The 17,247-nt window shown below is 40.5% G+C and overlaps 1 protein-coding gene across 1 annotated transcript in view; it reads left to right on the top strand.

The window, feature by feature from the left end:
• The first annotated feature begins 1,374 nt into the window (after positions 1-1,374).
• LOC141299800 (uncharacterized) overlaps positions 1,375-17,247 on the top strand; it is a 35,354-nt gene continuing 19,481 nt past the window's right edge. Inside the window, exons 1-5 of the mRNA XM_073830171.1 lie at positions 1,375-1,586; positions 2,048-2,159; positions 8,620-8,948; positions 12,928-15,361; positions 17,027-17,071. Of these exons, the coding sequence (XP_073686272.1) occupies positions 1,480-1,586; positions 2,048-2,159; positions 8,620-8,948; positions 12,928-15,361; positions 17,027-17,071 (3,027 nt within the window). The 5' untranslated portion in view covers positions 1,375-1,479. The remainder of the gene's footprint in view (positions 1,587-2,047; positions 2,160-8,619; positions 8,949-12,927; positions 15,362-17,026; positions 17,072-17,247) is intronic.

Raw genomic sequence — 17,247 nt, 5'->3', positions numbered from 1 at the left:
TGTTATTTTTTAGTGAACTATCCCTTTAATTTTTTTTTTTTTTTCTTTTTAGCTGAATTGATTGTGCAACCCTAACATGACATAACATCATTTCTCTCTCATTGAAACATAAAACGCGTTTTAGTCCCTGAACGCTTGATGGCGCCACTGGAACAGAAAATATTGAACAACATAAAGTTTCAAACTTCTCACTAAACCTCCATCATCTAACAGTCTATTAATGTATAAACCATACAAGACCCTTCTGAAAAATAAAAAATAAAAACATCACAGAAATTCTAATGGTTTTCACTACAGCATTTCAAAACATCAACGTTTACCCATTAAAAATGGTTTCCTGTAGTGTGTTTTGAGACATATTCCATTAGGTTTTAGTGCTTTTAACAAGCCACCAATAGAAGGTGACCCATTACCAGTAGAGACCGATAGGCACCATTACAGTTTCCATTAAAACCAGTACAATTCACATTATAACCCATTACAAATTCTGTAAGACTATCTATTGTCTTTTTTCCAGCAAAGAAGAGATTTAATGAATATTATAGTTAAGTAACAAGTAGATTTTTTACCTATTTACTTTAAAAAAAAAATAGAGATACCTAACTATTAAAGGGGTTCATTAGTATTATCATTATAAAATTACAATTATGTAATTTTATGGCGAGCTTTTAAATCAATATTGTGGTAAGGGACAGCATTTTGGGATGGTTTCAACAGTGTGTCCCTACAGTGACAGCCATGATAAAAATTGGTATATTAGCTTGACAACAGATCATTGGCACACGCTAGCTATGAAAGCACTGATTAAAATGTTATGTTTTTACAATGCGTCACACAAACAACTGAGACACTATGACCAAAAATCTCATCTTTAAAAAAAATACTTTTTTAACAAGAAAATGATTTTTGGTAGAAGGACTGATCACATGTGGGGCCAATAAAGCATGTGCAGTATGAACATCATCTCTGTATCTTATTCCTGCTTGAAGAAAGAAACCATGTTGCAACCGTCCCCACTCTCCTCTAAAGTTGAACAGGTAAATAGAGTTCTAGTCCTGTACAGTGTAACGTTCTGAGGTGATGAAGTGTGAATCAGGGTGTGTGTAATGTTGACTTTTCAGCGTTTATTCATGTGTGTTGCCTCATTCACTCCCACACGAACACTAAACATCTGCAACTTTAGCGGCTCTTTTGTTTTCACGACTAACCGAGTCTTGTTTATTCAACTACTGTCAACTACACCTGACCGATTCGGTATGCTAGTATGCTACACGGTTGACTTGTTTATTCGCCAGATATGGTTTAATGTGTCAGGAATATTCGTGTAGCCTCGCATGAGTTGATCATTGACTTCGACTCCTCCCAAACAAACTTCCTCAAAGTCTCAGTCAGATCTGTTACAGCTCGCTCAAATGGAGATCAGAATCAGATCGGAAGCGTTTTGGCCTCTCGAGTCTTAAATGTTCGGTTTGTTTCCTCATGATGTCCGATCTGAAGAGGCAGTTGTCCTGGCATGAGGATTTCGCCAGAAACCTTTCCAGATTCTTTTCCAGAAGTAAACCCGCGGACAGCGAGAGCAATGGAAGGTTTGTCTCAACAACTCTTTTCGGAGTCTATTTTTAGCTCTTGAACGACTGAAGTCGAAGCACGTTTCCAAACGTAAATATGTTTTTCTGTTATGTATGTGGCACGTTTGCTCGTGTTGTTGTTGTGTTCTTGTCTCTCTGTGCCAGTCTGTGCCACTGAAATCACCACAACACTCGGTTTGTTCTGCATTTCAACTATCTTTAATGCAGATGATTCAGTTCTGCGCTTTTTTCCCCCTCCTGTACAAATGGGCTGGAAAAATGTGGAAGAAAAGAGTCATTAGACAATCGCAGGGTGTGTCAGTTTTACTATGCTTCATGTCTCTCTCTCTCTCGCCTTTGGAGAGAATCTGATACCCATGAACAGTTGAAGCCGAAGGCAGGTATCTGGGCTTGTGGCTGAAGTTAAGAGTTCATTATCAAGGCTTTGCATATTCATCTGATTTGTTTATTTCCCTCAGCGAGGACAGAGAGACTGATGGATCTGCAGTCACCTGCAGCGCTGAGCCAGATCCTCATCAAACACCTGAGCAGCACCTGAACACCACAACAACAGCAGCAGCAGCAGCACAGGTACATCTGTCACATGGCATTACTGTGCAAATCATCCAATATCACTCAATAGCTGCACTGGTGTTTTGATTGTTATTGAGTGGATTCTGACTAGCTTAAAGGAGACGTTCACTTTCAGAACAAAAAATCACAGACAATACACTGTGTGCATAATTATTAGACACGTTGATATTGTGATCATATTTTTTTCCAAGCACATTTGACCAATTCCAAACCACATCAATCTTAATAACTACTATTCATTTTGTATTTAATTATCTATAAGTGATATATAATTGTCCATGAAGGCTGGAAGTGAAAAACTCCTTATATTCAGGTGTGCAGAATTATTAGGCACATTTTCTTTTAAAGATAAAATAAGCCAAAAAAGAGATTTAACACTTTTAAATGGCCATGAGAAGGATGCGATACTAATGCAATCCTGGAATTTGCAAAGTTAAGGCATGACCATTAGACAGTGAAATACTCATTTGGTCAGCACAGTCAGAAAAAAACATGTTAACTGCAAAATAATTAAGAGTTAAGGTGAAGAATTAGGTGTAAAAACCATCGGGAACTATTTAGTCTCCAGCGCCACCGTTTTCCAGAACTGCAGCCGACCTGGAGTCTCCAGAAGTGCAATGTGTCAGCTTCTCAGAGAGTTTGCTTGGCTAAACAATCCTAAAAAATGACCCTCGATTAATAAGAATAACATTCTGAAGTGTTGTGAAATACATAAAGAGTTTTTTATAGGCTTTATAGACAGATGTGCTACAAGAGGATGTGGTGCTGGTCCTTCAGGAGTCACTCTCAACTCATGTCTATAAAGCCGATAAAAAAAACTCTTTATGTATTTCACAACACTTCAGAATGTTATTCTTATTAATCGAGGGTCATTTTTTAGGATTTTTTGCCCAAGCATTGCACTTCTGGAGACTCAAGGACAGGTAGGTTGCAGTTCTGGAAAACGGCGTCGCTGGAGACTAAATGGTTCCTGATGGTTTCATATCTAATTCTTAACAATAATTCTTCCTTTTTTTGCTATAAACATGCATCTTTTCTTCTCCACCTGTTTTTTTCTGACAATGCAGACACGACAAGCGTTTTTCTGTCTGGTGGTCGTGTCTTAGCTTTGCAAATTCCAGTGTTGCATTAGTATTGCATCCTTCTCATGGCCATTTAAGAGTTTTTGACTTTTCAGTCTGAGGTAAATCTCTTTTTTGGCTCTTTTTATCTGTAAAAGAAAATGTGCCTAATAATTCTGCACACCTGAATATAAGGAGTTTTTCACTTCCAGCCTTCATGGACAATTATATATCACTTATAGATAATTAAATACAAAATGAATAGTAGTTATTAAGATTGATGTGGCTTGGAATTGGTCAAATGTGCTTGGAAAAAAAAAAATGACCACGATATCAACGTGTCTAATACTTATGCACACAGTATATACTCACCCTGTGGTCATCCAAGATGCTCATGCCTTTCTTTCTACAGTCGTTAAGAAATTGTTTTTTGTGGAAAACATTTCAGGATTTCTCTCCATATAGTGGACGTCTATGGTCTCTGTGAGTTTGAGCTTCCAAAATGCAGTTTAAATGCAGCTTCAAAGGACTCTAAACAATCCAAGTCAAGGAAGAAGGGTCTTATCTAACAAACGATCGGTTATTTTCTAAAAAAATAAAGTTTATACACCTTTTAACCTTCAACTCCCATCTCATTTTCTCCTCCAACTTCAAAATCATCCTCCATCGCTGCAGAAGCACAGACCCAGTGTTTACAAAGTGAACGTGCAAAGAACAAATGCCCTTTACAAAAAAAGGTAAAACAGTGATGTAGGGCGATTTTGAAGTCCTGAAATGTTTTCCTCAAAAAACATGATTTCATTACGACTGAAGAAAGAAAGGCATTAAAATCTTGGATGACAAGGGGGTGAGTACATTATCTGTAAATGTTTGTTCTGGAGGTGAACTTCTCTGATTGGCCGAGAGATCAGGAGATCAATGCTGCAAAAATACTTCCTTGACAAAAACACAGTGTGCAGCAAAGTGTCTGTTTCACCAACCTGCTATTATTCAGGGTTCGTACGGGTGCTTGAATTCCTTGAAAATGCTTGAATTTTAATGTAGTGTTTTCAAGGTTTGAAAAATGCTTGGATTTTGGATGAAGTGCTTGAAAGTGCTTGAATATGCAGTTGCATCGGTTTCATATTAATTCGCTTTCATACTAAATTGTTATTTTTTGTTATGCTTATAATATGTAAAAGAAAGAAAAGAAAAAAACAGCTCCGCTCGAGTGTGCATGTGATGCTGTAGTGTGATCCGCCGGTCTTTCTTGCTGCGCGCCCTCTGATGGAACAGAGCGGTAGATAAAACATGCCAGTAATCAGGAGGTTGTTGCATCAGTCCTCGATGGCTTGAAAACGACAAATAAGAATTATGTTTAAAACGAGAATTTGGGGATCGCAAAATTGCCAGCCCGATGTCCCAGGGCTATTGTGTTTTCCAGTCGGGCTACTAAAATGTTTCACCGGACTATCTTAAAGTAGAGGGCTCGTGCGGGTCATTACAAACTCATCAATTTAGCCTTATCAAAGTTAAGGCCATACAAAGTTTTAAATGTATTAAATAGTATAAGAAAAGGCTTAATTATAAGTTTAAGAGTTAGGGACGGATATACTAGAATCGCGATAAGGCTGGATAAAACTTCAAAAGGCAATGATATCATATTGAATAAACACACACTGCAGGTTTCAAAGTCAAAACGCGGCACGGATGTCTTTATATGAATGTATCTGAAACACCGACTGTCCTCAGAAACATGTCGTTGGCATTTTCATTTCATGTCTGATAAAACTGCGTTAATGCTGATTTGTGTACAGCCGTTCCTAGGAAACCGTAATATTTTAGCACTCCTAAAGCGCCTCCTCGTGACAGGGAATGAATTTGCGAATATTCAGCTGTTTAGTTAGATTATTACAAATATTGGCCCATGTTTTTATGCAGCAAACACATAAGAGTTGTAAATGTAAAAGTTATGTGCTTTCTAAAAATATAAACAATTAAGACAGTAATATTTATGTTTTAAATAAATTATACTTGATATATCCATTTTAAAGGTATAAAGGCTGAAATGCCATTGTATAAGATGTTTTGTTTTTGTGAAAATCTGAATTATAAATCATGTCATTTTATGGCTTAATGTTACTGTACATTGTTCAACCCCACTACGGTGTTCATTTTACTTGTGCAGCTCTTAAAAAGGGTCATAAATTGCCTTAAATTGATATTTAAAAATTCTGCAGATACACTGTAAATAGTGAAAAAAATACCTTGATATTTGTTAATAGGAAATCAGGTAGGAGTCTAAATGTCAATCAAAAATATTTTCAATGTTTAAAAAATTGTCTTTTTTCATTTGGGCCAGTTCAATTTTATTATTAATTTTATAGTGTCTTTTTGACTACCTTTTAGTACTTTTAGGCTGGAATGTGAAATGTATTTGTGAAAATCCTTCAAGTTTTAGAAAGTTTTCAAGTTTTAGAATTTTAGTTTATCATATTTTTTTTACAGTCATTTTATACCAGTCGTTAATGTGTTACCAAAGACATTGCCCTACTCCACTCATACAGTATTACTTTTATTTGTGCAGGTCTTAAAGAGCCTTTAAATTTTATTTTTAAAATACTACAGATACTCAGTAAATTATATTAATTATATATTTTAAATTATATAATTTGTATACTGAATGTTGACTATTTATATGGGGCAATGTTATATGCAGTCCAGACAGTTGTTTTTTAATAGCACAATAACATCTGATTTAAAATTTAGAACTCATGTATGTGAATATGTAATTTGCCACAGTGCTGGAAAATCTTGAAAATGCACCTTGAAAGTGCTTGAAAAGTGCTTGAATTTTACTTTGGAAAAGGTGTAAGAACCCTGTATTATTACAGTTTCAGCTGAAGGTGCTTTTGCTTTCGTAAAGCCGGGCCTGTTTTTTCCTTTCTCGTGGTAAAGTGGGTCAGCGGCAGCAGAAGTCCAGACGGCTCTTCATCTGAGCTTCTCGTGTTTGTTAGAGAGCCAAACATCTGAGAGCGGCGCCGTCAGGACCTGTTTAACTCTGATCCGGCAGATCTTTCACAGAATGCAGATGCTTGAGATTTAAGGCCGGCTCACAACAAAGAATGGAACGACAGTTGATGTTTAATAATCGTTCTACGTTTAAACTCTACAACAATAGTGAGTCCCATAACAATAAGGACACCGATGGGAAGCACTTTCAGGGGTTTTTATTTTTTTCCCAGCTGATAAGCGATTAAAAACATTCAGCCAGTCAGAATCCACTCAAATATAAGAAGTTTACCCTCTTAAAGCGGAAGACGACAACATGTTTATTATAAACTGAACTGTAGTCTTGTTGTGAGCGGTCCTTTGGGATACAGATTTTCGGTCTCAGTCCTGCGACTCACTGCTTTGCATATTTTCTGTGTCTCTGATATCTGACACACTCAGTTCACTTCATTTTTATGCTAAAAGTAGCTGCTAAACCCATGAGTAAATATTCTGAAATATTAGAGTAACATTGGTTTTTAAAAAGGTTTTGCCTGAAATGCTAAGATGTTTTCTTAGCTGTAAACTTAGTCCAGTTTGCCTTCCTATATGTGACCCTGAAATGGGATATTAAGATCATGTTCCATGAAGATATTTTGCTCATTTCCTGCCATAAATATATCAAAAGTTAATTTTTAGTTAGTAATATGCATTGCTAAGAACTTCATTTGAACAAATTTAAAGGCAAGTATTTCATGTAGTTATATATGTCTCCCCAACTCATCTCCACCAGCCGCAGATTTTCAGTCTGAAGAAAGAGACGCTTGTTGCTGAAAGTCTGGGTCAGTCTGCAGATTTGAGTTGACAGATTCCATGGAAAATCCCATTGTGTCTGATAGTCACCCATTTAAAAAAAAAAAAAAAAATGCTTTAGATTTTGATTCCGTCCAGTTGAAGGAGATCAGACAATGTTTAATATTTTGAGCTGATTTTAGAACATACAGTTTGAGTTTGTTGCGGTTAGAGCAAGTGGACTTACTGCTAGATCACTTCCAGAACAACAATTTAGAGATGATTTACTCACCCCTTGTCATCCAAGATGATTATGTTTTCTTTCTTCGGTCATAAAGAAATTATGCTTTTTGAGGAAAACATTTCAGGATTCTCTCCATATAGTGGACTTCTATGATGACCGTGAGTTTGAACTTCCAAAATCCAGTTTAAATGCAGCTTCAAAGGACTCTCAATGATCCCAGCTGAGGAAGAAGGGTCTTATCTAGCGAAACAATTGGTTATTTTCTACAAAAAAAATTCAATATATACACTTTTTAACCTCAAACACTCATCTTGTCCAGCTCTGTGTATTCCGGTTCAAGACAGTTAGGGTGTGTCAAAAAATCTCATTTTCTCCTCCAACTTCAAAATCATCCTCCATCACTGTTTTACCTTTTTTGTAAAGGGTGTTAGATCTTCTTTGCACTTTCACTTTGTAAACACTGGATCGGTACTTTTGCAGCGATGGAGGACGATTTTGAAATCTTAACCCGGAGTTGATGCAGAGCTAGACAAGATGAGCAATTGAGGTTAAAAAGTATATAAATTAGATATATTTTTTTAGAAAATAACTGATCGTTTCACTTCTTCCTCGGCTAGGATCGTTTAGAGTCCTTTGAAGCTGCATTTAAACTGCATTTTGGAAGTTCAAACTCACAGACACCATAGAAGTCCACTATATGGAGAACATTCCTGAAAAGTTTCCCTTAAAAAGCATAATTTCTTTACGACTGAAGAAAGAAAACATAATCATCTTGGATGACAAGAGGGTGAGTAAATCATCTCAATTGTTGTTCTGGAAGTGATCTAGCAGTAAGTCATCTTGCTCTAACCGCAACAAACTCGAACTGTATGTTCCAAAATCAGCTCAAAATATTAAACATTGTCTGATCTCCTTCAACTGGACGGAATCAAAATCTAAAGCAAATTTTTATTTCTGTTTTTTAAATAGGTGACTATCATTTTTATTACATAAAAATGAAAAATAAAGCTGATTATCGTTTGGCTAACCGCTAACTAGTTTTTAAGATAGTCTTAACAGAGAGGCTGAGTGTATGCAAGTGTGTGTTAAATCAGAGACCAGGATCGAAAACTACTGCTATTCTGTTTTTAGTATTTTTGTAACATTGGTTACAAGTATTTTGTATGTTTTAGTTTAGTAAGATTGTAAAGGCCAGTGTTGGCAGTCAGTCGGTTCGGGACTGAAGGGGTTAAGTGTTTGGGTGGGATGTGCTGGGGGAGGGGCGAGAGACAGAGACAGAGACAGAGAGAGAGAGAGAGACGGATGCACTGCTGCTGCTGTATTCACGGTGCTCTCGCTGCTGCAGGAAGAGAAGAGTCTCAGCTCTGATTTCCTCTCCTGTTCTCTCTAGGTGTCGCAGCCGTCTGACGTGCCGGACGGAAACGCGGCGTCACAGACGGAGGACGCGTCGCGAGGGGATGCCGGGGGTTCGGCTCCTCAGAGCGCCTCCACTGTGCCCCCTGCAGACGGCTTCCTCAGACGCCTGGGCAGCCTGTTCCATTTCAGCCGGGCAGAACCGGCCGGAGTCCAGCCAGAGAGACGGAGCGACGCCGACAGCAGCGGTCTGACTACGGGACTGAGAGACTCGCAAACCAGCGCAGACACACAGGACAGCGGAGGAGGAGGGGAACCGTGTGATTGGACACCGTCTGTGTGTCATTCAGAGCTCACACACACACCGTAAGTCCTATCGCCGCCAAACTCTGTGTGTGTGTGTGTGTGTGTGTGTGTGAGAGAGAGTGTCATTAGGACACACTGGTTTCTCTTATACTTGACTCCATGTGACTGCGGCCCCTGAGGCCCGGCGCCTGCTGATGATGTCATCGAGCCAGCTGTGAGCCCCCAGAGCGCTGTTCATGAGAGTCATGTGAGGATGGTGTTCTTCATCTTCATCCTGTAACTCTGTTTGTCCCGTGAAACTGCGGCTCCAGAGTTTTACTGTATCTGTTATCGCACACAGGAGCTGCTGATATGAGGTTGTTTCTAGATAAACAATCTAAACTCTGATGATTATGGATCATATCTGCAGTTTATTGAGCTGTAAACGGCTGTGGCTGATTCTCACAGACGCATTTCTTCTGTTCGTCAGGCTGTTTTATACAGGACTGTGTGTGTTTGTAATTGGTTTTACTATACACTGCTAAGAAGGCTGATCTTATTTAGTATTTTTGTCTTGTTTCTAGCCAAAATATCTAAAAATTCTTAAATCAGGAAGGATTTTCTAGACCTTCTAGATGTAAAAATTAAAAATTGTTTACATTCTGATGCAGATTGCCGGCAATTTTAGCCCTGCTTTAAAAACAAAACAATAGAAACCATCACAGAATTTGTAATGGTGGTTCTACTGGTTATAATGGGAATTGTACTGATTTTTAATGGTAACTGTAATGGTGCCTGTTGGTCTCTACTGGTAATTGGTCACCTTCTTTTGTTGGCTTGTAAAAACCACTAAATCCTAATGGAACATGTCTCAAAACACACTACACAAAACTATTTTTAATGGTTGAAAGTTGATGGTTTGTAATGTTTGTAATGCTATCTGTAGTGGAAATCAGTAACATTTCTGTGAAGTATTGTTTTTTTAGAAGTAAGAATTATTGTCTTGTTTTCAGAAAGAACATTGAGTTTTTGCTTAGAACAAGCTCTATAATCTGCCAATGGGGTTTCAGACAGAAAACAAGATTGTTTTTCTTACCCCATTGGCAGATTACTTTGCTTGTTTTGAGGAAAAACTCACTTATTTTTTTTTCTCAAAACAAGACAATTTTTACTTGTCTAGAAAACCCTTCTTGATTTAAGAACTTTAAGATATTTTGACTGGAAACAAGACAAAAACACTAAGTAGATAAATGTGCCGTTTGTGGTGTTTTGTGTGAAGAATCTTCTTCTTGATGTTCACTGAAGAAAGTGGAGTGAAAAGCAAATGTCATTTTTCATGATGGGGCAAAACAGTTTAACAGCAACAGAGAAATCAGAGAGAAATGTCTTGTATGTCGTTTATTTTGGAGAATTAGGAAAGTGTTCAGAGGATTTCTGTGATGAAAAGGCTTTGTATTGAATCGTGGCACGCAGAGGCTTTCCAGTCCTGGAGACAGACGGATCTGTTCAGACAAGCCTGACAGGCGGACAGACGGTTAATCAGCAGAAAGACACCGCAGAGATCCGCAGGGCACCAAACAACACGAAACCAGCAGAAATCAGTCAGACGCCGCTCTCTGCTCAGAGCGTTAAAACAAACCCTTTAACAGCATCTGTTTAAAGTTCAGGGCCCGTATTCACAAAACATTTGATCTTAACACTGAGTTCTCCTAAATAGCAGTAACATTTTTAGCTAAGAGTTTTCTCTTAAAACCTATTCACAAAGCTGCTGAGACAAACTTTTACTCAGGAATAGAGAGAAGTCTTAAGCTGAGAGTAAGGGGCGGGGTTTACATCATTGCTATGGATGATGTCAGCATGCTCATTAACTATGCACACAGTGATTGGCTGATAGGGGAGGGGTCTCTGTCAGAGATGTATTCATAAAATATTGTAGAGCGCGATATAATGTTGCCATATTCAAAGAAAGGTTTAATGATAAAAATGTTGACATTCAAATAAAAATGTTCAAATGCAGACTTAGTGTCACTAATTAAACAAGTATATGTTCGGCTAATTGTCAGCCTCTTACATGTGTGCTTCTCGTAAACTATTAGCGGATATGCATATAAACAGCCTTTTAATTGCAGAGTAGAATAATCATGGCTGATAGTAAGACATGCAAATGTAAATGAAAACCAAACTGGACACAAGAACAGCTTCTTGTCCAACTTAGTAATGAAAACAAGGATATAATCAAGGGAAAATTTGGAGTTGGGATAACCTCCAAAACCAAAAAAGATGTGTGGGAAAACGTGTGTGCAAATAAATGTCTTTCTAAAAGTTTACATTCTGAGGCAGATTGCCGGCAATTTTAGCCCTGCTTAAAAAAATAATAGAAATCATCGCAGAATTTGTAATGGTTTAATGGCTATAATGGGAATTGTACTGATTTTTAATGGTAACTGTAATGGTGCCTGTTGGTCTCTACTGGTAATTGGTCACCTTCTTTTGTTGGCTTGTAAAAACCACTAAATCCTAATGGAACATGTCTCAAAACACACTACACGAAACTATTTTTAATGGTTGAAAGTTGATGGTTTGTAATGTTTGTAATGGTATTTGTAGTGGAAATCAGTAGCCTTTCTGTGATGTATTGTTTTTTTTAGCAGGGAGGATATTTTGTGAGTTGATCTTAGTGACTTAGGAGTTCTCTTCACTACTCCTAACATTTCACAGATCTAGGAGCTAGTTTTAGCACTAAAACACTTGGTGAAATACTCTTAGAGCACATTTAGGAGTCCTAAATTTAGGATTGACACGGCCATTTTTTTAAGATTTTCTCCTAAATCAGCAAGTTATGAGCTACTTTTAGCCTGAAGATGTTTTGTGAATACAGGTCCAGATGTTCAGCTAGTTTGCGCTGCGCCCGTTTCATGTTCAGAGTCTGTAAGTCAGTCAGTAGTAGTTTGACGTCCTGTGGAGTGGGACTCAACCAATCGCATGAGTTTGGGGGTGGAGCTATCTGTCTGACTGACCAATGGCGGATGAGGGGTAGAGCAGAAGAATCTCAAAACATGACGTCGGAAACACTGAACATTTGATCAGAGATCTAGTTCGTGTGTGCATGTGTGTTTGGTTGGGCATTATTTTAATCGTGATTTACAATTAAATTACTGTGATTCTAACAAAAAACATAAATAGTTAGATGTATCACTAAATAAACCATCTCTTCTCGGAGAAACAGAAGACCACTGAAAAGCTTTGCGTGAAATTCGTCCGTCTGTCTCTTGCATAATATTAGTGAGTCCAAGAATAGAAACACCTCAGTGCTTTCATCGTCTTACTTTAGCTCACGATTCTTATTTTTAAACTGTATTTATATCACAGTTGGCTTTAGATCTAAGGGTGTTGTTAGAGCTTTGGAAGGCCTGCTGGGAAAATTGTCTATATTGGCACGGCTGTAAAATGAGCTCTAGATTCCTAATGAAATGTTCAGTATTTACCGCTTTGCCTTTTCACTCTGCAGTTATTTATATTACACTCTCAGATGCCTCTGAGCTTTCATAAGAGCACAGAGTTTGAAGATGTCACAATTTTTTCTCAATTGCCATTGATACTGAGATGTGTAGGGTGTTTTTTTTGTGATGTTAGTTTGTCATGCTCTTATTGCACTTGTTTAACCTAGTGTTTTTTGCATTTATTTGCATTAAACAGCACTTTGGTACAATGTCTGTTGTTTTTAAATGTTAACGTTAAATAAAAGGACCTTGACCATCAGTCATCATCTTCAGCAGCATCTTCAGAGTGTTTTGTCTTCTTAGATGAATGGGATGAAGGCTTTTTGGGGCTGGCTTTCTGTACTGTAGGTGCTTTTGTGTAGATGCTGTTTATAAATATTACATGAGAACATTTTGGAACTGTTGTTTAACTTCCTGCTTTTACATAACAGCAAAAATGACACGCAGAGAGTGCTTTAGACGTCACGAGCGTGTGCGGTAATGGATCTTGAGTGTTGAGTCGTGTATCTTAACATTCAAGCTTCACTTCACTTTGCCTTTCTTCTGTTTTCCTTCCACAGTTCAGAGGAGCAGACTGAGGAAGATGCCGTAAACATCGATGCCCAAGAGAGCTCGGAGGACAAGAGACGTTACGATCTAGCCTGTCCTCCTGTAGTGACTTACGGCACGTACCGCGGATTGAGGGACGTCAGGAAACCAAAGAAGAAGCATCGCGTCGAGCTTCACTCGCCCATCTCTGAGGGAGAAGAAGCTACGCAACGCGACGGCCATGAGGACGAAGAGATTGCCTCTTGCGCTGTAAACACCATGAGCTCTGATAGTCAGGAATATCCCACTGCCGCAAATCAAGCATCTCCTTCACGGACGCAGCCGGTTCCATCTGTTGAACCTGAACTAACTCCAGCCCACCAACTCCCTGATGTTGCAGACTCTGGTCCGTTGCACACCTGTGTAGAGAAAGACTCTGTCTTCAGAAGTTCTCAAGCAGAACGGAGTCTGCCGAATGACCCGGTCAAGAGCGGACAGGAGCATCTCGCTCAGACGTTATCAGGTGACAGTGGTGATCTCACGGTTTCAGACCATCACCACACAGTTCCTGCTCCAGAGCAGAGCTCAAAGCCACAAGAGCCATCTTTAATTGTAGACCGCTGGACTCTGGAAGACTTTCAGCAGAAACGGGCCGGGCTGGATGAAGAGCTCCTGCGAATGGAGTCTAAAAAGATGGTGGATGGCATCCTGACAAATGCCCTCGCCGCCCTGCACAAGATGGACGCGTCTGACACGGAGCGTGGAGTCCTGTTAACCTGCGAGCCTAACGAAGGCTCCGAGGCACTGGTGTGTGAAGGATCAGACGGTTGTGGAGGTAGAGAAACTATTGCAGAGCATCAGTATCGGGTGATGTTGACGGACCACACGCTGTCTGTTGTTCTCGAGGAAACGCTAGCAGGGACTTGCGGCCATGTGGACTGCAGCAGGTCGCCGCCCTCCTCGGGGTACGAGTCCATCGCTGGCTCCGACACGGACATCAGGTGCGTTGTGGGCGTGGCCTCTGACGTCACCACTACCGGCGCACCAATCGGCTCTCAGAATGAGAATCAGGCCTTTCTTGAACATCTTTTTGAAGAAAACGAGGAGGATGTAACCGCTTCCCATAAGAGCAGCGGGAGAAACTCTCTGCTCAGTGCTGCTGCTGATGATGAGCCATTATACCCAAATCTCCACAGTCATGAGGATGTTCTTTATAGAACAGACATCAAGCTCTTGTCGGAGGAGTCTCCCTGGGATGAGCAGCCCACGGGGGACGTCTCCATATGCGAAGCGGAGTGGTTTAGTGGGGAGAAGAGACCTCAGGATACAGCCAAAGATAACTGTAGCAATAACTGCAGACTCAGCCTGAATGGTACTTGTGGCACTGCTCCATCAGTCCATCAGGAGAGTCCTCAACAAAGCCAAACTCTCAGTGTAATGGAAGAGTCAAACCCCGTCAGCCACAGTCTTGCACCTGATATGACGGAGACGTCAGAACAGAAGCCACCAGCTACACAAAGCCATAAATCTGAGCAGACGGAAGCACCTTCCTCAGGCAGTCATGAGCCGATCTGCCAAGTGTCTCGAGCTGAAATAGATCCATCCGTGGCTGAACTCCAGTGCTCTGAAGGGCTCCATCCTTCTCAGTGGGCCTCGGTCCGAGCGGTCCGCCACGAAGTCGCCGATGAGCCGCCGAGCCCCGAGGAGCGTTTCCAGACGGAGCTCGGCGTGAATCGAGCAGATGCCGGAACGTCAGTCGTGTCCGTTTCAGGTCGTAGAATTCACCTCGACCCCTTGGACTGTTCCAGCAGAACCGCGGCTGTCGTTCCCCAACACTCGCGGTTTCACGATCTTGACCTCCACCAGGTCGACGGAGGCTTCGCCATCATCAGCGAGGAGGAAGAGAGCGACATGGTGTTCGTGAACGACACGGGGCCCATGCTCAGTCCCAGCACGCGTCGAGCCAAAGCGTACCCCTTCTCCCTGTCCCCCATCTACGAGGAGGAATACGGCCGCGAGGAGGCTTCGGGGCAGGAGACGCTGCAGGTTCCTCCGGCCACAGAAGAGGAGCAGAGGAGCGTGGAACAGCAGGCGTCGTCCATCCTCTCCCTCCTGCAGTCGGTCAGCAAGAAACTGCAGTCCAGTGTGATCTGCACTTCAGTCGAGGAGTCCTTCCTTCACGCACCGCCGAGCGACCGCTGCTCCCGCGGAGACGACAGCGAGGACGATGATGAGCACTCTAACATCTCACAAAGACACCAGCTCGCTGAGGCTGAACCCGCTCACGACACTCCGGGGGGAATACAGGAGGAACGGGACTGTGACGGCACGTTGGGTAATGTCGGAAAGAACGCCAATACGCCTTTCTATCAGTACTTGAACTCCAGAATAATGCCATCAGGTGATGAAGAACCCAAAGACACTGAACACATTGTGTGTCCTAGCGCAGACAACGCAATGATCACGGTAAGCAGAGTCTGATTTAGTCTAGACCAGGGTCCTGGAGGGCCGGTGTCCTGAGTTAAGCTTCAACCCCAATTAAACTGCTTTTCCACCTAACTATTTGTCCCAGGGATATTTTCAGAGAACTTTTTCCCCAGACATGTTGCTGTCTGCGTTTCCATCGTGGTCTAGAGTACCGTGAAGATTAGGCAAATAGTCTGGTGACATAGGACTGCGTGCGACTTTCGGACTCGCTTCCTTACTAGTTCGACTCAGGAGGCAAGTCCGGTAATTGTGCAAATGGAAGAGCGTACTTGATAACGTCAGTCAGCTCGCCTTGGCTACTGCAGTTTTCCTCACTGTAAGACGAAATATGATATCAAACACCACTTCCTCTTTTATTTAAACATCAATAGCCGTAAATATGTAGTTCAGGGAAGGTACATGCATTATAATGAAACAAATATTTTATCAAACAGCATTGCCTCTTTTCTGTTTCATTTAAACATATTAATAGCCACAAAAATGTGGTTCATGCAACGTGTACACACATTACAATAAAAAGAAATGATATTAAACACTACTGCCTCTTTTCGTTGTCATTTAAACATATTAATAGCCGCAGAAATGCAGTTCAGGGAAAGTATTACAATGAAACGAAAAAATATATAAAACATCTTCATTTTAATAGAGTTCTAATTATATGATAAATATATATAAATTTATATATAAATATACAAAGTTGCGAAAGCCATCCAAAATGATATGCAGAAATAATAGATTAATGACATTAAAGGTTACGTGTTAAGGGCTTTGCACAAATTTTGCACCAAAATTTTCACACATCAAAAAATAAATACGACCTCATGTTGTGTCAATCATGTTTACACACTCCCTACGAAACTTGAATCCGTCATAAAAAATACAGATGAGGTTCGATTATCTGCATTTTCACATCCGTAGCAAGCATTTTAATAGGAAAGGATGATGAACACGAAAAAACAGACAGAAAGTTTGGATCCAGTGTGCAATGACCTTTAGAATGACCCAAAACTAATTTTATCTCATGTTTAACCACAATAGAGACATGAGCACTGAGCGCACATTTTCAAATAGGTGCTTTCTTTATAAATAAACCACAATTTTGAGTTTTAAACGACTGAATTCTCACCTGAAATAATCTACATTTCATGACACAATAACAGTAATATTTTGAAAATTATGCGAATAAATAGTGGTTGAAATACACACCCAAAAGTTCCGGACCTTTGTAAAAGCACTACCTTTTCCTGGTTCCTGCGGTGGAAACGGGGCTTTTGACACACCTGAACCAGCTAATCTAGCTCTTACTAGGCATACTAGAAACTTCCCAGCAAGTGTGTTGAGGCAAGTTGCAGCTAAAGTCTGCAGGACACTGTCCCTCCAGGACCGAGTTTGTGTACCGCTGCTCTAGAACCTAGATCTTCAACCCTGCTCCTGGAGACCCACTGTCCTGCACAGTTTATTTCCAACCTGCTCCCACACACCTGGCCTGATCCTGATCAGCTGGTTCAGGTGTGCTTGATTAGGGTTGTAGCTAAACTCTTCAGGACAGGGGGTCCCCAGAACGAGGGTCGAAGACCTTTGGTCTAGAATGAGATATGCTTACATTTATGCTAACATGCTTCTTAATCTTTCATGTCCTCACAGGGAGAGATCGGAGGGTTTGGAAAGGTCAACCCTAGACCTTCAGCAGTAAGTTCAACTCAACCCAGGCGTCTCATACGAATGGCTGTCTGTTTAGTTTGAGCGCTTGAGTTTTTAAACAGTGTTTCACATTTTCTGTGCATCGCCCAGTGGGGCTTTGAGCCAGGGCTTTAATTCTTTAGAATGTAAAATCATATTTGTGACCTGGGACCACAAAACCAGTC

Source organism: Garra rufa, chromosome 23, assembly GCF_049309525.1.
Source record: "Garra rufa chromosome 23, GarRuf1.0, whole genome shotgun sequence".
NCBI lineage: Eukaryota > Metazoa > Chordata > Actinopteri > Cypriniformes > Cyprinidae > Garra > Garra rufa.
Note: the sequence above shows the minus strand (reverse complement) of the source record. Positions and strands in the feature narration are given on the sequence as shown.